Source organism: Eurosta solidaginis, chromosome 3 (genome assembly GCF_040869045.1).
Source record: "Eurosta solidaginis isolate ZX-2024a chromosome 3, ASM4086904v1, whole genome shotgun sequence".
Lineage (NCBI taxonomy): Eukaryota > Metazoa > Arthropoda > Insecta > Diptera > Tephritidae > Eurosta > Eurosta solidaginis.
In genome coordinates this window covers 262,155,405-262,178,019 of record NC_090321.1, presented here as the reverse complement: position 1 = coordinate 262,178,019, position 22,615 = coordinate 262,155,405, and the positions used below count along the sequence as shown (strand labels likewise).

General features: G+C 33.1%; 1 protein-coding gene across 1 annotated transcript in view; it reads left to right on the top strand.

Annotated features, from left to right (window-relative positions):
- The window catches only part of SLO2 (slowpoke 2), a 743,624-nt gene that overhangs the window by 649,953 nt on the left and 71,056 nt on the right, over window positions 1-22,615 (top strand). The window contains exons 15-17 of the mRNA XM_067776215.1: window positions 3,647-3,796; window positions 7,171-7,379; window positions 16,649-16,963. Of these exons, the coding sequence (XP_067632316.1) occupies window positions 3,647-3,796; window positions 7,171-7,379; window positions 16,649-16,963 (674 nt within the window). The remainder of the gene's footprint in view (window positions 1-3,646; window positions 3,797-7,170; window positions 7,380-16,648; window positions 16,964-22,615) is intronic.

Genomic DNA, 22,615 nt, shown 5'->3' with positions numbered 1-22,615 from the left:
CGGTTAAAGACCCCGCCCGCTTTATATAAAACATTTTTAAAAGGGTCGTAAAATAGAATAATAAGCTATAACTTAGCAAAAAATAGTTTTGAATCAAGGATATTTCACTTATCAAGTCTTGTTGTAAGAGGAAATGGGGAGACATCTTTTTTTTTAACGGGCGGTGCCACGTGTTATGTAATTTATCTGAAATGAAATGTATAATTAAAGTTCACGCTGAGTATATAATACCTTTACTTGTTCATGTTTATTATTGTTTGAAGATTCCCACCATTCATGCCCCTCAGTGATTCTTATTTTTGAGTGAGAGTGGTGAAAAATGCTGGCTATAGTCTCCAGAATTCTAGTATATCTAAACCATCTATCGATCCACAGCTGGCCAGTACTTGCTTATTACCGAACAGGTTGATAGAAAGAAGATTGACCATATAATTTAAAAGCTTTTGTGGTTGCTGCCGACCACTTCCCTCTACCCAGCCTGCAGAACGTGCTGCTTCTTTCTAGTTGTATGCATAAAATAATTTTGTCGAAACTAGTTCGGTTACGGGTATATTAAAACTATCTTTCACTTTCATTTATTTAACAAATGTGTACTACTAAGAACTTAAAGTATTTTATATGAACATCAACTGACATAAAAAACTTATGCTAATACATTTTATGTAAATGGGAAGTTCATAATATAAAATTTAAAGAAAATTAAAATTTACGTTCTGACATAAAAGTTTTATATATGGGGTATTCCATCCCATTTCGACCAATTTTGAACCCGACCCCTTTAGAATTGGCTGAAAGTTTTTCTTCTTTTTCTAGCTTACGAAAGACGTTTTTCAGAATTTTTTCATCCAACTCAAAAAAAGTTATGAATTTAAAAAAACACCGTTTTTGTTTTCAAAATGCTATAACTTTTTCAAAAATTTACCGTTTGGGATCTTTTCGTTTTTTTTTTAATTTGTTTTTAAGTGTACTTTTCGAAAAAAATACAAAAAAATTTTTAAAGTTTTTTTTTAATTTTTCAGTTTTTCGAGATTTTTCGAATTTCGCCATTTTTTTTCTCATAAAAAACTTCAATCAATTCTGTAATCATCCCCACTAATCCCGGAGTGGGCCGATTTTTTTTTATTTAATTGAAAAAAAAAATTCAAAAATAAAAATTTTTTTTTATCAATTTTATTTATATAACAAAAAAATGTAAGAAAATGATTTTTAAGTATTCTTTTCTTTATATATTATGGTAATCTACGATTGAAATGACTCGCTTTCGCTGTCCAGCAACTGCATTAGGCCGGTATACACGTAGATTACCATAATATATAAAGAAAAGAATACTTAAAAAATCGGCCCACTCCGGGATTAGTGGGGATGATTGCAGAATTGATTGAAGTTTTTTATGAGAAAAAAAAATGGCAAAATTCGAAAAATCTCGAAAAACTGTAAAATTAAAAAAAAAACTTTAAAAATTTTTTTGTAGTTTTTCTGAAAAGTACATTTAAAAACAAATTTTTTAAAAAAAAAAAGATCCCAAACGGTCAATTTTAATAAAGTTATAGCATTTTGAAAACAAAAACGGCGTTTTTTTTTTTTTAAATTCATAACTTTTTTTGAGTTGGATGAAAAAATTTGAAAAAATTCTGAAAAACGTCTTTCGTAAGCTAGAAAAAGAAGAAAAACTTTCAGCCAATTCTAAAGGGGGCGGGTTCAAATTGGTCGAAATGCGATGGAATACCCCATATGCATTTACTTAAATTAATCTTATAACTATTAGAAATTAATCTAGACACATGAATAGTAGAGGAACAGAAAGCAATGAAAGAGAAACAATGAAATTAGATGACACAAAAATTATTTTAGAAAAGTATTTTAGTCAAAATATAGAAGAAATATCAACATTAGCGAAATATTTCAGTATAATGCTTTTGAGGTTGCTATTATTCAACCCTACTTTAATTGATTCAGGAATTGAGTTCCAAAGTGTAACAGCGCTAATAAAAAACAATCTGCTAGATGTTAAGTATTTGAACATTGGAACTATCAATCTACGGTTTCTTTGAGACTTGGTAAAATGCAGTTTGTCATAAAGATACTTGGGGATCTTACATTCTAATAGTTTAAACATAAACATGCAGTTTCTGGCAGCCAAATAATTAAGCATGTTGCATCCCAGAATTTTATCCCTCCAGGTTGATATGTGATCGTATCGACCTACCCGATACACGTACCTGGTAACATTATTGAAGATTACATTGATCTTGTTGGCGGACTCCGACTCAAGTTTACTATAAACAAATTCAAAGTATGTAAAGTGGGGTACAATTGGCTGCATTGCAAGCTTGCGACGAGTTTCCTGTGGTGTGAAGGGTACCGATATGCGTAAGGTCCGCAATATTATATAAACATTACGGACTACTTTATTAACATGGTCGAAGGAACTAAATTTGTTATTTAATACAAAGCCTAAATTTTTAAATTTGTCAGTGGTACAAATGGCCTGCGAGCCGATCGTTAAAGATAGAATACTTTCACGGTCGATTTCATTTTTCGATATCGGCGTAACGTATGATTTTGCAGCGTTAAGACATAAAGCATTGTTTTTAGCACACAGATCACAGTTTACTTTGAAACATAAGTCTTCAACGAGGCCAACACGATTAGAAAGGTACAACTGAATATCATCAGCATATGCGCGGACATTAACATACTTACACACGGAAAACACATCATTGACAAACATACTAAATAACATAGGACCAAGAACTGACCCTAAGGAACACCTGCTTTAATATATTTGAGTTCTGATGAAGCTTTCTCTTCTCTGGCCTTTTGATCCCTACCTTGGAGATAACTAACCATGACTTTGTACACGAAGAAATATAAATTCCCATACCGCTCGCCCAAAACAGATTGCTTGTTCTTGTTATAGTTCTTAAATGTCATCAAAACAAATCACCATAAAAAACCCTTAAAGAGGCAGTATTTAAACTGCGCTAATATTGATCAGGTTCAAGAAACTTTTTTAGCTTTAATACTAATATTTGTGAAGATTGATATGCCACATCAACGAGTACCAGTTGAAGCCTCCTTTAAATATGCAAAGTGGTTACACGTGCGAATCATTTGCTTTATTTTTCTAATTAAATAAAACTTCATAACTAATCAAGTTGTGGTTTCGCTTCATAAGTTCAACAAAACAAATAAAAGCTTTAATTTCCTCATTGTTTTGATATGAAACAAAAGAAAAATTTCTAAATGAAAATTTTGCTTGAACAGTGAATGAATGAAAATGGAAACTCCCATTGTGCTGCATGCAAGCAGCCAAAAATAAAATTAATTGAATAAAGGAGATTTTCAACAAAACGGAAACTTAAATATAAACGCACAAAAAATCCCAATTACCACTTACGACAACAACAATTAAAACTTCGAAGGACACTCCAACAAGGAGGCACTTCAATAGCATTCAATACTTATGTCAATACTAAGAAGTCTAATGCACTTTGACCCAAACAAACTCACATACAGTATAAACTCACACACAAGTAAAATAACGGTCTTAACTAAAAATTAGAATAAGAATGAGAAACTAAAAAAAATATGATTTCAAATGTAATTATATTCATTTGTTTTATTTTTCATTTTTCTTTTGCAGGGAAGGTCAACAATCACCGGAGGAATGGCATCGCCTCTATGGCAAGTGTTCCGGCAATGAAATTTATCACATAGTACTGGGCGACAGTCGTTTTTTTGGAGAGTATGAGGGTAAAAGCTTCACGTATGCAAGTTTTCATTCGCATCGAAAGTGAGTAAATGACATCACATACACACATACTTCATTTATTTGATTTGTTTTATACCCGGCTGTGCTTACTGTTATTTATGATGGTTAAAAAAAATTTGATTACTGGTTAATTGTAACAACTCTTCAAAATAGAGAAAAGCTGTTTTTCGAATTACTGATATCGAAATTTTCGATGCTGAAAATTCTAAAATCTCAAAATCTAAAATTTTGAAACAATTTAAAGATGTGCAAATTTGGACGGTCTTTTCAGCATGGTACTTTTTCAAAAAAAAAAATCCTTTTAAAATATGGTCGTCTTTAGTACATGGTCTCCTTAAATATATGTATATATGTGACCCGGTCTATGAAAAGGTGGCTTATGACTCAAACAACATTTACTACTACTAAGAAACTGAAGAAATTCATTATTTATCTTTAACAGCTGTTTCTCGCAATTTCTTTTTTGAGTCATAAGCCACCTTTTCATAGACCGGGTCACATATATATATATATTTTTTTTTTTTTTTTTTTCAAAATATAGCATTTTTCAATATAAGTTCCTTTTGAACATACAGTCATTTTTCAAAATGGTCTTTTTCGAAATAGCTTTGTAACTTTTTAAAACAAATATTTCAAAATAAAATATCTCAAATCTTGTGTTGCTAAAAATATAAATATTTTTTTTTTTAAACATGATCTTTCTCAAAATTTACTATTTTTCTTAACACAGTATTTTTCAAAAATTAAGATAGTTCAGGTTGGTTTTCTTCAAAATTTTATAAAATTTTAACACATTTTTGAAAATTTCTTTTTCGTAATATTGTATTTATTTTAGTTTTCTATTCTTTCAAAACAAGTCTCATTCACATATATAATGTTTAGCAATATTTGTTTTTTTTTATAATATAGTATTTTTAAATCATGATATCGAAATTTCGTTTTTAAAGTATCTATTGGTTTTATAATTAAATCTTTTACAAATTTGGCAAATTTCAAAATATGGAAAATTTAAAAATGCTATCTTTGGGGCAGAGCTGTTCAACCGCTGTATACTTATAGCACTTTGGCTTTTTTTTTGATTTTAGATAGAAATTGACTTTGAATATAAACAAAAATTTGTACAGCATAAATACACATAGCACTCCCATATGCCCTCAGATATAAATTCGATTGATATTAAAGTGCCTAAATTTCATATTAAAGTGCAAAGAAAAAGCACTTCATTAAGGGACCATAAAACTCTTTAAACATTTAAAATGAATTATTTTTTTTTTTGTTTTTAAATAGATATTGTTTTTCAAAAAGTTTTTTAAACGAAGCCACGCGTCATCGGAAATGGCCGGCAACATAATTTTAAACTACGACCTCGTAGAACGCAGAGTCATCACCTCAAATTAACGGAAGAGGCATATGAAATGTATGCATAGTCAGTCTGCAATCTTTTTAGTGCGCACCCTTAAAGCTCAGTTCGACTTTAAAGAAACAGCTAAAAGCTCGTTAAGTGAACTAACCGATCGTGTAAGCCTGTAATATAGGAGACCAGCCGGCTCAGCAAGTCCATAAGTTCGTGTGTGTAATGATGTGTATAGCATGACTGACCTTCGTCTTATAAAGAAGGAGCAGATTATTTGTACTCACTCAGTTCTGATCATTTTGAATGAACTATGAAAGCCTCTCCATAAGAAAGACATTTAAAGCAATTCCGATATCTTATAGATTCCAGAGTATCTCTGTGGCTCTCTTCACCTGTCCAATTTCCGTACTCACATCTACACTTTGGATTTTAATTGACCCAATATGTAAACAATGCACTTTGGTTTTGCCATTAATCTCTCAACCTCTCTCATTGGCTGCATTGCCTGCAATAATTATATTTCTTATATAATTCCTTTCTCAAACCATTGCACGGTGGTCGGTGTTATATGGAGTTGGTGGCCAAAAATCCTTCCGGTAGAGATATCAACGTGAATCTTTAGTCACAGCCTTACAAATATGTGAGAATTATTTTTTCAATAAAATTGGTGCGGGTGATACCTTCATACCGACCCACAACCACCCACTTTCACCGCTTGCATACAAAAAGTAAGCAGAAGTGGGGGCAAAATTGGTAACATGTGTCTATCGCAAATACAGTGCTTAATAGGATTAAATAAAGAAATTAAAGTTATTAAAAGATCTTGCATACATAACAATAACAAAACAACAAACACACACAAAATTTTACATTTGCATATCGTCGACTGGATAAAATAATGTCGTATGTTACAGAAGAGCACATATAACACATGACAATAATTTATCAGCTTGACGCTATCAGAAAACTGTCGCAAAACATAGTTAGTGGCAGAAAGTTGCAGCTGATATTAGGAACTTAGAATCTTAAAACTATGACTAATAATAAGGTATAAGTCCCAACGTGAGGATCGGTGAGGAACCCAACTAAAACTTTAGCTGAAATCGAAATATTTGTGCAAATAAACACTAATAAAGGCACTGCTAGAATTTTAAATAACAAAAAAACACAACAAGCTAATGACTCTAAAATTATTTCAAAATGAAGTAAATACCTTTGACTTCAATATTCATTATCACTTATTTCAATACAATGACATTTTATGTATTTTTATATAACTTAAACTTGCAGTTTATTTTTAACTTGCTCACACTGGAAAAACCAACTAATACCATAACCTCACTTTTGAAGCTATTCTTAAAGAGTACAGTTGGAATATAACAAAAACAAATATACCTTTTTGAAAGGCTGAAAGGCTAATAAGAGATACCAACGACACATTTGGTGACAAACTTTGATTTTTTTATTTTTGGCCTATGGAACCGAACACTGTGCATTGGTCTCCTTCCTATTACTTAACTTGTGTATGGACATTTAAGTGACTGTCCACTGAAAGTGTGGCCTTTGAGCTGTTTTTCTCGTTGTTGTTGTTAGATGAACGATTAATTCCAAGATTACATATAAAGTTTAACTTCAAAAGTAATGATCGTCTTCAAACTCGCAACAGGGTATTTAATTCTAGTTGCTGCCAGACCTTAGCTTTCTTTACCAAACTTTTGGCGCCATGTTCAATTTTTTTTTTTTTTTTGCTTTCTCAAACTGCCGCGTGTAGTCATCGCACTTTCAACTGATTGATGGACATGGAATTGAACTAAATTTAATTTGGCAGTGATTGAATTTTCTGCCACTTTCTACAAACATTTATCCAACAAATACAAAGTGTGTGAATAAACAAAATTTCAGCAAAAGCATTGGAGTTCATATATTTTTCATTTATTTTCTATTTCTATCAAGCGCTATAAATTGTTTGTTTTTTTTTTCAACTACACGTGTATATTGTGCATGTACCATTTCACAAAAAAAACAAAAACTTTGTTTACAGATATGGCGTTGCATTGGTGGGCGTGCGTCCAGCTGAGTTGCCAGAATTCTATGAGGATACAATATTGCTGAATCCTGGACCACGACATATCATGAAGAAGGATGACACATGCTATTATATGAGCATCACAAAAGAAGAGAATTCGGCATTTGTTGTCAATCAAAATCAGAATCAAAATTTGGACGCGCAAACGACGACAAAGGAAGGTGGTAAGTGTTAATGGAACTAAAATATTTTGCAGTTGAATATTTGGTTTTTTATTTTACAGAAATGCCTATGCATAAATGTATGTATGTATTAAATATACATTTAAAACAACAATTATTACATACATACAGACCTATATTACTATAATATGGACAAACATATTTATTAAAAGCGAATTCTCTTTATTTCTTTTCAATCATATTTAAATTTTAATGAGCTGATATGTGAACCAGAGAACTGTAGAAAAACGCAGCAGTGGCACAATATAGCGCTAGTTTAGGCTAAACTAACTGCTCCGTGAAGACCATACACAGACTTCAACGAATCCATAGGGTTACCAGAAGTTAGCTCATTCACAAATTTGAAAAACCCTATCGTAAACCAGGACCTGTGTTGTAAAACAATTACGTTCTCTTGGCAAACACTATAATATTTCCAGGATATTATAGCAAAGTTTTGAGAAATTTGTCCCGAAAACAAGAAGTTCCCAAGCGGTTAAGGCTAAATCTGTTAAAAAAAAGTTCAAAAATTTAATGTCACCAAAATTTTCCTGACTTAGAGTTGAAAGCCGTTTTTGAAATTTCTGTCTCTATTCGCCCGGAAAATTCAGTACAAATCTTTATGTGCTTTGTTTTCGCTTTTGTTTGCGTTTTGCTTCATTGTACCTCATTTTGGACGATAAACAAAAGAAATGTTTTGGGATGATTTGTCACTTTCTTTTTGGCTACTGTAATAGGTTATGCTCTTACTTATCGAGAATCAACGCCGTCATAACCAATCTATGTCCCGCTTGTAATCTGCTCCTACATATTTTCAATTGCAATGTCGAACTTACAACATAAAACTTTAGATGAACATGTTTTGTATAGAAGAAGAAACTCCGCTAGGTGGCGCATAAATCGTGTTATAAAACTACTGCATAATTAAGAGATCTTGCTGTCTTTTTGAAAGTAATTTCGTAAATTAACATATATGACTTGAATCAAAGCTCACAACCTGATAGCAATACAAGGCTTGGGTTTTTTATTGACAATATAAAATAGAAAAAGTTTGAAATAAGGACCACCCTAATATGTTAACTAAACAAACAAATATATCATTACAATATAGTCACTCTTGCATACTTCATAGCAACAAAATAATTACGGCGATTGTTGAATAAATACAGGGCTCGAATCGTAACATACGATCACGGATCGGCAACCATACGAAAGAAAATTACGTGATACGTCAGACGTATAAACAAAATGGGATTATAACATACGATAGCAAACGGAACGTAATTTCTTTTCAATTCACAATAAATTTTACAATCCACATTAGATTCAATTGTGTTTTTAGCTCACAATAGATTTTGAATTGTCAAATTGGTTGTCAAAATTATAAAAAAAGTAAATAATTGCGATGGACCCAATTTTATTGTTTTGTTTGAGCTCCAGTAATAGCGAACGCGATGAAAAGATAGTCCAAAGGCGGTTAAGGCGGAGTGTAGTAACCCTTTGGACTTATGAACAAAGCGTAAGCATATCATTTATGTATTATTTCTTTGTAATAAAAAATTATTGCAATTTCTTGAATATATTTCGCTTAACTTAAGAAGCTTTATGTTACTTTCTGAACAAGCTTAATTTGAAGCAAGCCGATACCAAAGCGGGTGTCTCGGCATGAATTCCGCCAATATTTCCTTTTGGCTTGGGTTAAGCTTGTTTGAATTTGACCTTTATTAATTATAAGAGTTTGAATTTTTTTTTTTTATTCATCTATTTTAACAATTTTCTTACATTTTCAATGAAATTTTTGTGTATACGATCGCCAGTTTGTGTTCGAAGGAAAGTGGAGCGTAAAGTGTACGTTCAGTCACTCGTCACGTATGTTGCGATCCAAAATTACGACCGAAGTAGTACGTTCACGTATGTCATAATCCGAAAATCATGTTTTTACGTGACGAGTTATACGATGTCGGATGTTACGATTTGGCCCCAGTTTTATGTATGTTGGTTTGTCATTTGGCTGCTGTCGCTTCAACAAAAACAAAAAAAATTGCTGCTTTGCTTTTGTTGTATGTTAGGATGTGCGTGCGCGTTAACTTTAATTTTGTTTAAACATTTTTACTTCATATCTTAATGTTTGCTTAATTTTTGTTGTTATTTATATTTGTGTTTATGTTGTTGTTCATGCTGTCCTTGACTACCTCAAACATCGATTTGTGCGTTCGTTTGCGAATTTTATTATTTATTTTACTTGTTGTTTGTTTATTTACATTTCATTTAATACACATACAATGACACACACTTATTTGGTTTGCCTTTTATTACTCACTTGTGCTTTTCAAATCCGCATCCCAAACTTTTTGCAGAGCATTAAAAAATTAATTTTTTTCTGCCTTCCCATGTTTGTGCGCTGAGTTTTTATTGTTACAATTTTTATTATTTTTTATACTCAGCTGAGCAGAGCTCACAGAGTATATTAACTTTGTTCGCATATCGGTAATCCGTAACGGCATAAACTAATCAAGATAGATATAGACTTCTATATATCAAAATGATCTGGGCGAAAAAAGAAATTTATTTAGCCATGTCCGTCCGTCCGTCCGTCCGTAAACACAACTTGAGTAAATTTTGAGGTATCTTGATGAAATTTGGAACGTGGGCACTCATCTCAGATCGCTGTTTATAATTAACGAAATCGGACTATAACCACGCCCACTTTTTCGATATCGAAAATTTCGAAAAACCCAAAAAGTGCGATAATTCATTACCAAAGACAGATAAATCGATGAAACTTGGTAGGTGGGATGACCTTATGACGTCGAATAGAAAATTAATAAAATTTTGGACAATGGGCGTGGCACCGCCCACTTTTGAAAGAAAGTAATTTGAAAGTTTTGCAAGCCGTAATTTGGCAGTCTTTGAAGATATCATGATGAAATTTGGCAAGAGCGTTACTCCTATTACTATATGTGCGCTGAATAAAAATTTGCAAAATTGGATGACGAAAACGCCCACTTTAACAAAAAAAATTTGTTTAAGTCGAACTATAACAAAAAATTTAATATATTTACAGTATATAAGTAAATTGAGTCAACATTCAACTCCAGTAATGATATGGAGCAACAAAATAAAAAAATAAAGGAAAATTTCAAAATGGGTGTGGCTTCGCCATTTTTCATTTAATTTGTCTGGAATACTTTTAATGCCATAAGTCGAACAAAAATTAACCAATCCTTGTGAAATTGGGTAGGGGCATAGATTCTATGACGATAACTGTTTTCCGTAAAAATGGGCGAAAACGATTGAAGCCACACCCAGTTTTTATACACAGTCGACCGTCTGTCCTTCCGCTCGGCCCTTAACACGATAACTTGAGCAAAAATCGATATAACTTTACTAAACTTAGCTCACGTACTTATCTGAACTCACTTTATCTTGGCGCAAAAAATGGCTGAAATCCGAGTATGACCACGCCCACTTTTTCGATATCGAAAATTACGAAAAATGAAAAAAATTCCATAATTCTATACCAAATATGAAAAAAGGGATGAAACATTGTAACTGGATTGGTTTATTGACGCAAAATATAACTTTAGAAAAAACTTTGTAAAATGGGTGTGACACCTACCATATTAAGTAGAAGAAAATTAAAAATTCCGCAGGGCGAAATCAAAAGCCCTTGGAATCTTGGCAGGAATACTGTTCGTGGTATGACATATATAAATAAATTAGCGGTACCCGACAGAAGATGTTCTGGGTCACCTGGTCCACATTTTGGTCGATATCTCGAAAACGACTTTACATAGATATACAACTAAGGGCTACTCCCTTTTAAAACGCTCATTAATACTTTTAATTTGATACCCATATCGTACAAACACATTCCAGAGTCACCCCTGGTCCACCATTATTGCGATATCTGGAAAAGGCGTCCACCTATAGAACTAAGGCCCACTACGTTTTAAATAATCATTAACACCTTTCATTTGATACACATGTCATACAAACACATTCCATGGTTACCCTAGGTTCATTTTGCTAAATGGTGATTTTCCCTTATTTTGTCTCGAAAGCTCTCAGCTGAGTATGTAATGTTCGATTACACCCGAACTTAGCCTTCCTTACTTGTTTATTTTATTCCGCATGTCGGCCATTACATTTTAAGTGCTGGTATTGCGAACAACAAAAAATTTTGAGTTTTCCATAAATTCATCAAATGTCCATTAACTTATTTATTTCAGCCATCAACAATATTTATTTATATCTATAAAGATGTATTTTGTGTATATTTTAAGCAACATTAGAACGTATCGAAAAATAAAAGTTTGTGGTATATCAAACAATATTGAATATTTTCTAAGTACGTTTGTGTATTTTTCGCTCATGCACATGAGCTGTGCGCTATCAGAAAGAAGGTTTAGCTCACAGCTCATGTGTGTGCTGACGTATAAAATACATGCACGTGTGTGTGCCTTGTACATATAATAAATATTTATGCACATACCCAAGTGCTGTGTAAAAAATAAAATTTAAGTAGTATAAAAAACAAATTTTTTTTAAAAATCCGTCAGAAAAAAATACATTTGCCAACCAATTAAGAATGTATGTATGTATATTATAAGAATTTATATCCAGCCGTCTAACTACCCTGAATATGTGACCCTAGGTAAAAGAAAGGAAACTCCAAAATTTTCATTTGAGCTGCTAATTGGTATTATTTCATGACTACAGCGTCGCCTCAGCATTGGAATCTCTTTAGTATTAATAATCTCATGGTATTTTCAGATTTAAGGTATTCAGTCAGAATCTCCCTCGAATATGCCAGACTACGTTTTATTTACTTATGATGCATTCGGAACATACTCATGTGCAGAGCTTCTCAACCCCTATACATTTAAGACACTTTTGTTTTTCTTTTGCACTGAATCATAGGTGCCGATACAAGTTTACACTTCTAATATGTATAAAAAAATTGTTTGAAGGTACTCCCGCAGGCCCTCACATATATATATAATTCATATGGAAGGTTTTGGTTTTCATATGTAAGTGCAAAGCAAATACACTTTCATATCATGAACTAGCACTTCGCTAAAAAAACTAATTTACAATAACAAATTGGCAACCAAAAATTATTCGAAAATATTATTATTTTTTTTTTTTTTAATTGATTCTCTAAGAAAATTTAAATTACTTCAGCCATTTTAGGATTTGAACTCAGATTTTGAGATAGGACTTGGAAGCATTCATACGCCTTTATTTTTACATTACGTTAATGATATTAAAAGTCATTGTAAGCCGCATGTGCGCCTCTTGAAATGTTCGAGACCCGGGGTTGCAAAATTTAGTACTTTGTATATATTTGGCTTCCTATGTAGGTATGTCTTGCTTGTGTTTCGCTCTCGAAGCTGAACATCATGAAATTTTTCACACGTCCACCCTAAAGTATTTTTTCTTGGTCTTAACCACCACTGAGTTCAGGCTCGAGCAGTTGTAGAAACTTTTTTGCATCTACCTAGGATAGATATAAATGAGGCGAACTCGTTCAAATATTGTATTTAAACTAACAACTGGATCGCCAGCAACATCGATTCCATTTTAAAAAACAAAAAAGGGCGTGGCTCCGCCCTTTTTAGACTCATTTTTTCACCACAATTCCGAAGCTTGTGGTGGATAGGATCTGAGTGCCATATTAATGCCAATAACAATTGAAATAATAATCAACCGGTGCCGAGGGAAATTGTGCTGGGTCTCGTGTTATACGATCAGTGATAGTATTCAATTTTTGAAATCGCAACACCACTGAAATGATGATTAGTTTTAGGCTAATTCGTGAAATAAAGTACTCACTAGATTCATAATGTCATCATTTTTATAAAAAGCTTAGCATATTCATATTTATCATTTGAGTAGAATTAGTTTTTCATCCGTGACCGTATAACACAACACGGGCCCTGGATTTTGAGAATTAAGTTTAATTGCTCTTGAGTATTGTGATGATGTAGCGATTTGCGAACTGTTTTAAGCAATCGATATACTAAAACTTTGGAGCTTTTTGTACATTTAAAAATAAAATTTTTATTTTCTAAACACAAAAAAAATGTTAGAGTACATATATACAATTGTGTACATGTATTGTGATTTGCACTTCAATATAAATAAAATTTTAGCAGCGCTGCTCATGTGCATCGTTTTAGCGAGTGTATTGAATCAAAGATCACAATTGTGCGCACACTGAAAGAAAAATACTGGTAAAATCAACCGAAATACGGGTCAATTCAACCGAAATTTCTGTCAATTTTTATCCATCGCAACAAGATGATGAATCAATTGCGCCCAAATCGTTGATTCGTAATTGACCGTTTTAGTAGTCAAATGAACAAAAAAATTTGTTGCGACAGTTTTGTATGAAAGTACCTATGTAAATAACTGTAAGGCGCGATAACCTCCGAAGAGATTTTAGGCTGAAATTCTCTTCCAATTTGCATCGTGCTCCTTTTTAATTTCTTTTTTACAAATTGGCGGGACGCGACCTACTTGTTTTATGCCGACTCCGAACGGCATCTGCAAGGCATATGAGTTTTCGCTGAGAGCATTTCATAGCAGAAATACACTCGGAGTGCTTGCCGAACACTGCCGACGGGCGACTCCGCTTAGAAAATTTTTCTTCTAATTGAAATAGCTTGTTTCTAAAATTTTGATGTTGCTTTTCCCGGGGTGTGAACCCAGGGCATACAGTGTGGTAGGAGCACGCTACCATCACACCACGGCGGCCACCATATAAATACGCAAATATGTGAGTACATAAATACGCATGCTTGCCACATAGATGGATGAATTTGCGACTCTTTGTTTCGGAGAAAAATCCAAACAAAAATGAATAGATCTGAATATGGGGATTTTTGACATACCTTTAGGCGATTTTATAGTTTCAATCATTTAATAAAATGATAGTCGAAAAATATTATTATTGGTGTGATGGTAGCGTGCTCCGCCTATCACACCGTATGCCCTGGGTTCAACTCCCGGGCAAAGCAACATCAAAATTTTAGAAATAAGATTTTTCAATTAGAAGAAAATTTTTCTAAGCGGGGTCGCCCCTCGGCAGTGTCTGGCAAGCGCTCCGATTGTATTTCTGCCATGAAAAGCTCTCAGTGAAAACTCATCTGCCTTGCAGATGCCGTTCGGAGTCGGCATAAAACATGTAGGTCCCGTCCGGCCAATTTGTAGGGAAAAAATCAAGAGGAGCACGACGCAAATTGGAAGAGAAGCTCGGCCTTAGATCTCTTCGGAGGTTATCGCGCCTTACATTTATTTTATTTTTTATTTTACAATAATACGACTAGTTAGAGTTAAATATAAACGAATCTAAGTAAAGTTTACATTTTGATTAAAATTAGTCAAATATTGTAACGCATTTAACTCGCAGTGAAAACCAAATATCTTTTTAAAATTTGAGTACATCGGACCTATGATATAATAGTTAACTTTATTTAGTGGATAACGCTTACCTTATATATCTGACGTTCCAGGTTCTCTGATCAAAATGGACTGGTTGCATCGGGACTTCATATTTACAAAACCTGTTTTTAGTGATAACTTTTGAATGGGAAATAATATTTACCCTCCGCCTTCGAACTAATAATATTTACACTAAAGCAAGTATTTTTATCTTTTTTCCCATAATTTTTGAACGCATTTCTATAGTTGCGGGTCAAACTAAAGTTTACCGAAAATTTTGGCCCGTTTTTGTTTTAGCTGGCACATTTTTTGTACTGGCACCCGCTTCAGCTGGTGCAAGGGATTTATCTGTGTTTGTTGCCAGCACAAATTTGAGATAAATCCCTCGTGAGAGCGCAAAAAATTAGAGAGTTTCGTATCAAGTCATCTTTGCTTGCGACATATACATATATATGAATATAGAAATGAAAATAGTAGTAACAAAACTGATTCTCAATTCTTTCAGTTGCAGCTCAGCTCATTTTTTTATTGTTTTCTCCATTTTGTGTGTTCTCTCGATTTGATGGTTTTCTTATTTTGGTGTTTTTTTTTTTTAACAAAGGCACCATCATCATAAGTACAAAGTAGAGAGCGCAGTGAGCGTTAAACACTCTTTGAAATTTGCTCATGTATTGACAGTTGATCTCCGTTGAAATGACCTGTAAGATTAGTTGTGTTAACAGAAAAATTAGTTAGATTGATTAGGAATGTGTCAATTCTACAAAATTTTGTTAACTTAAGAGCTACAATTTCTCTTCTTTTGAAATGACTAAACTAATTTGTTCGCTTGACATAGAACTCGGTCGAATTAACCATAATTCGATCAGTTTCACCGAATCTCTGTTAAGTCAGGAACAATAGAACCGGTTTGTTAATTTTTCTAGCACAATTTCTTTCAGTGCATGTGCTTAATTTCATATGGCTCACACACAAGTGGTTCCTTTTAATAAAGTAGAAGAAAATAGTTTAAATATGATAAAATAAATTAACATATATGTGACCCGGTCTATGAAAAAGTGGCTTATGACTCAAAAAAGAAATTGCGAGAAACAGCTGTTAAAGAAAACAATGCATTTCTTCAGTTTCTTAGTAGTTTTTCTTTTGCATTATGAACAGTCATGCCCAAAAAGCAAAGCACAAACCAGTTTCTCACCGATATTTTTGCTCCATTGCCATCGAAAAAAATGCTATCAAAAAAATTGGAGGATGCTTCACCAGCCACCAAAGTGATATCGAAGGAACCAAAGGCTTCATCGTCTTTCATTTGTGCTCTTCTTTCTCTACATTTAGGAAAAAAGGTGGAAAAAATTTTTTTGAGTCATAAGCCACCTTTTCATAGATCAAAAATGCAAAAAAAAACAGAAACTCTTTCTTAAGCTAGGTGATGATTTTGCAATTTATTGGTGAAAAAATTCACCAACCTTTTAAATTTTGGTTTTCGACAAACCGAAGTGTTATTTTCAGTGTATATTTTTAGCTGATTTCATACTTCACTAAACAAACTTAAAAATGCTGCATAATTTCGGGTGCAGTAGTTCTCACAAATGAAAAATACTAAAATGTATCAAATACCGCCCTAAAATATGTGGCATTTCCCACAATTAAAGAAAATAATCGAAAACAGGAAATAAACAAAAACAAATTAACTAAATTTTGCTTTAGCTAGAAACTACTAACCTAGCAAACTAATATCCCACAGATATGTATAAACTAAGTTTATTTATAATTTATTTATATGCAAATGTATATGTTTGTGTGTAATGCATTCATACCATTATATTTAGTTAGCACAACAACGATAAACAACAATAATACAACCATAACCACGAATAGCACCATTATGAATTTGAATGCATTAACAACAACCACAACTACTACAATAACAACAATATCAACCACAAAACCAGCAACCACCATCATTACGTGTAGTACTACATCAACATCAATCATACGTACGGCACCGGTGCCGTCAGTTTGTGTTCGCGTTCCCCATAGTCCGAGTTTGGACTCGGTTGGTAGGGGACAAATTGACGGTTATACGCCCCTTATAGAAAGGCATATGCCATATAGTGACAGCGATTTAACGACTCTATTCGTGCGTGAGTGTGCTTTGATAATAACAATCTACTATAAAATTCATGTCTATTCCTTATATAGGTATTTTGATATCTCAAATTGCTCGCTCAGACCGTCGACCATGCGCTTGCTCGTTAATTCGCTTGTATGCACGTTTGTATCCCCTCCTTTCTATTTAATTAGCTTCTGCCAGCTTACCATTATCGTGCCCCTTAAAATCCTAAAAACTACATATATATTATTCAGGCTCACCTTTGAACCGACAAATGTTTAATTAGTTGAATTTTCTAAACTAATAGCAGGTATTAAGAAATCAATTTCTCTGCTTGGTTTCAAAAGTCTAAAATTTCCTTACCAAGCTCCCGAAATGCATGAATCACCCCACTATGTCAATAATACAACTCCACACCTAAATAAAATTAAAGTCAGCCCCAAAGTTTTTCTGTTACCGGATCTCACTCTATATTTCCGCTATCGCATTCACACCTTTCACATCCCTCCGCAATTCACCGATCATCATCAATGTCAAAAGATCAACAGTTACTAACCAAAAAGTACTCCCTTCCCATAGAGTAGAAAGTAGAGTATGTAGTTCGATTTGCATGCTGTTATGAGGTCAAAAAAAATGTTCGCTTAGTTGATAAAATAAAATAAAAGAATTTAAGAAATAAAATCAATGGAATAAGATAAAATACAAAAAAAAAAATAATAATATTAAAATAATTCGACTGAAAAAGTAAAAGATGAAATAAAATGAAATAAACAAATAAAATAAAATAACACGAAATACATTAAAATTAAATAGAATAAAACAAAATAAAATCAAATAAAATTAAATTAATTTAAATAAAATTTAATAAAATAAAATAAAATAAAACGAAATAAAATAAAACAAAATAAAATAAAATTACATTAAATTAAATTACATTAAATACAAAAAAAAACAAATTTAATAAAATTAACTTTAATTTAATTTAATTTAAGTAGATTAAATTTAATTAAATTAAATTAAGTTAAATTAAATTAAATTAAATTAAACTAAATTAAATTAAATTAAATAAAACAAAGTATAAAATAAAATAAAATAAAAAAATAAGAAAAAATAAAATAAAGTAAGTTAAAACTAAATAAAATAAATTAAAATAAATATCATAACTATCAGGTGACATGCAATAGTGTCAATGGAAATAGCGTCAATGTGAGATTAAAACGCTTTCGAATGTCAACGATATTAATTCCAAAAGAGAATTAACGTCAGAATCATGCTGGAATCAACGTCAATGACATTAGTTCTCTTTTCGAAAACGATTTAATGTCAGAAAAACTTTTCTCCGATTTGACAGTAGTTCCTTTTGCAAAAGCGAATTTACGTCTTCTTATGGACTCCATCACCGATCTTTAGAATAAAAGTCGCACAAATTCGAATCCCAAATATTTTTTTGTCAAGATACAAGACAAGAGACAATAGGATACAATTTTTTTTATAATTTAATTTTTAAACGTAAAAAGCGCCGCAGACGAAAATTTGGAATGAATAGAAAAGTTTTAGTTAAAAATCGCACAATTTTTTGTTCCAAATTTTCCGGTACGACGTTTTTTTTTTAATTTTTGGAATTCGTTCGAAAAATATATTACTACTGTATCGTAATATAAAAAGAAAAATCGGAATTAAAAATCGCGCTATCGTTTATTCCAAATTTTCGACTGGGGCACTTTTCAGAAATTATAGACATTAAAACAAATAAAAAAAATTAAATTTAGCCAGCTCTGCGCCCGATTTTGACTAACAACCGCAACGCAAATCATAGTCTTATTACTCCCAGCTACTTTTTGCGTGGGCGGTGTTAAATAGTCCCAAAGCGTACTTACGTCAATTTACATAAGTTCTCTTTCGGATTTGGAATTAGTGTCATTGATCTAAGCACTCAAAAACGCATTAATGTCAATTGACGTTAGTTCCATTGACACTATTGCACGTCACCAAAATATCAAGTATCTTCGAATAATGCTCAACTGGGAGCTATTTTTTGCCAGAAAAATATTTTTGTCAATCAAACAATCGAGTAGTTTAATTTAAAAGATTTTTTTTACTAGGAAATTTTTAAGACGCTTGTATTATCTTCACTTGTATGTTTGTATGTATTTTACTCTCTTTTATACGTAATAATAAAAACAAGTGTTACGTACACTCCTCCGTTCTTGCCTTTTCAGTTGTTATGGATTTGTTTACATGTAAGAAAAAAATACATAAAGTATGTGGCTAGTAATTAATTTGTAAGTATAAATCCGTTTTCCTTTTCCTTTGTGAAGGAAAGACATCTGCGATAGAATGTGCCATGTGGTCATATTAAATCGTGACCGAGATGTACGGTGTAGTATCTTAATGGTGCCTGTTACCGAAAGCTAACGGATCTATAGCCCGAAAAGGACCATCAGTATCTATAGCACTCCCTATAACCTTCGAGAAATGTACAAACCGCTATAAGAAGAAGAAATATAAGACTTTATACATGTCGACTTTTCGTCGCTCGATTTTTTCCATTATATGCTCGAGAAGATAGTTTTATCAACAGATCTAAACTGCGGTGCTTTAATATACCACGAGATTTTCTATTGTTGTGATATTGGTTGTCCTTTGCAAATGGGTTTTGCCTTCTCAAGCCTTCATACAAAGGCGAAAAAATGTGTCTTGAATAAGATAGAAATTATGCATTGGCGCCTTGGCTTCTTCGCCTTTCTGTGAAATGATTTCAAATACCCAGAACACATCGAAATAGCCTACATTTAAAAAAATAAATAAATGTAATTCACGATAACCTCCGAAGAGATTTTAGACCGAGCTTCTCTTCAAGTTTGCGTCGTGCTCCTTTTAGTTTTTCCTACGAATTGGCGGGACGGGACCTACTTGTTTTATGCCGACTCCGAACGGAATCTGCAAGGCAGATGACTTTGCACTGAGAGCTTTTCATTGCAGAAATATACTCACAGTACTTGCCAAAGATTGCCGAGGGCCGAGATCGATTAGAAAAATGGTCTACTATTTGTAAAAAATTGATGTTGCTTTGCCCAGGGCGTGAACCCAGGATCTTCGGTGTGATAGACTGAGCACGCTACCATCACATCACGGCCGACGCCAAGTCATGCAAGAATAATGCTGATTATTAAAAAATTTTCCGCTATCGTCAGATATATATTTTTTTTTTTTCAGCCAGAACTTTCAGCATATACATACATGTGTACACAGTGCAACAAATAAGAGGCCAACAGACTTTCCTGGCTAGGTCATGGTGTGTAAGTGTTCAGTCATTCATATACTCTGCTCCGTCAAAGCATCTTATCGACACCCCATTAGGAATCAAAAACTACCAATATACTTGGGTCCGGATTTCAAACTAGCCGGGCAACACAGCAAGTAACCTACCACCGTTGCACGGTGGCTTAATAACAAGAAAAATCGTGTTAGATAAGACAGTTGTGATGTTGTCTGCCTAGACGTCAAAATTACAAATAGAATGGATCATCTGATTTTAAGAGTGACTATCGTGATATCATTCTGTATATCTTTTTATCAGCCGCTGAAGATAGCCGACATTGTGCGTCGCCATATTGATCATACTGTCAAAATGATGTCAAAACTCTATAAAGTAGCCCTACATCCCATGCATTTTGGATAAAACAAGACTGATGTCTTATCCGTGAACAGCCTGACCAGATGTTCCAGATGGCTGCTTTTTAGCATTTTGGCAGCGTTTTGACAGGATGTTCAATATGGCCACGCACACGGTCGGCTATTTTCAGCGCGTGATAGAAATAGATACAGAACGAGATCACGATAGTCACTCTTAAAATCAGGTGATCCATTCTATTTGTAATTCTGTGCAGAAGATATCACACTTGCCTTATCCACAATGATCCCATGAGGCAGTTGACGAATAAGATATCGCACTTATTTTGTACACCATGAATACCGTTGGCTAGGTATTTTTACAAACTTTTATTTAAACATTAAAATATGTTTACTTTCTCTTTACATAACAATTAAAATTTTTCTTAAAATTAATATGGACTCTCATAATAAACAACAAGAAAATGATGCCAAGCTAAACCCGTAAAAGGTGGCCAAGGCTCGAGTGATAGTAAAAGTGCTGAAAAAAAATGTGCCTTTTTTACCATTTCTAGATCTCTAGGCAAGGCAAGCTATTTTTTTTTCTGCACCACTAACCACCATTGAGGGCACAATCGAAATGCGATCTAAATAAACTAGCGCAACTAACTAATTTTATGCTAAAAGACTATCTTACTCTAGTTAATACTAATAATAAATGGAAGTTGACCTCCGTTTAAACGTTTCGCTCTGACTTAAGATACAGCGCTGGCGCAGTCTGCGGGAATACGAGGAGTATTTGCTTACTAATCGGAAATTTGTCAGGCACCAAATTTGACCAAAAAAGGAAAAATCACGAGCATTAGTTACAACCGATCTAAGCCAGAAATACATACATGTATGTACATATGTAATACAAATTTACCTTTATTTTTAAAATTCGAACTGATCGTACATCCTTTCCTTGAGGTGACGAAAATTTGGTTTTTGCTTTTCTGCAAAATCTAGCTTCATGTTATGCGAAAAATTACGCTAATTTGTAATGTGAGCGAGAAAATAAAATATGTTCTCAAAATATTCCTTTAAGAAAACTTGTAATTTTTTTTTTTCTTTATTTGACGCAAAAAAAAAACATAAAAACGGCAGACAATCCGAATAAATAATTTGCACTGACATTTATGGCTATGCCACTCTGGGTACAATACTTCTGTACAGTACTTACCATGATACAAAAAATGGAGGTAGTTCCATTTAGTGTGACATTAGCCACTTGACTTTTGCGGGGACAATGACAATATCACCAAAAACAAGCTACCAGATGGAAAAATTTTACGAATTTTTCTAATTTTGATGGATTTCATATTAGCGAATACGGCTAAATTACTTTCACAGCTATTTTAAATAAAAAAGAGATAAAATAAGTCCCATGCCTTGGAAATATTTTAATACGAAATATTAGCCTAGAAAAGAAGGTTTTTAATAAGTTTTTCGAGCTCCCGAAAATCGTTATGATGGAAGACACATGGATCGAAGTATGCAAGGCAAGGGAATATAGCCTTCTTTAGTGTCCGTTCTTTTGCTCAGAATATTTTGACAAAACATACACGTTTGTCAATTGCTTGCTCAAAGGAGGTCCTTATAAACCGACACCGCAATTCCTTGATAAATTGGCTACAAGTCCACATTTTTTATTTTTTCTTTATTGTATAATGCAAGTGTTGCGCTTTATGAGGGAATTGTCAAACCACTTTTTTGGGGAGAACATTACCCTGTAGCTCTGCAGGTTAGCCAATAGTTATGAGAGTGTTTTTGCCAGTTGTACCAGGGGTAACCTTGGGGCAGCCACGCCTATACACATTCTGTGTCCTTTTAGCATTGGCATAGATGTGCAGACTTTGGAGGTACATTTTTTCTCAACATGCCTTGAGGGCATGGTAATAGGGCCATGCTAAAACAACAGGATTTTTGTGTATTCTTTTTTCTATTTAGGGGTCAAGCTGCCATAAAGATATGAGTCATTAGCCACTATTTTTCAATAAAATTGCATGTTTTACTTTATTCTCAATCGATA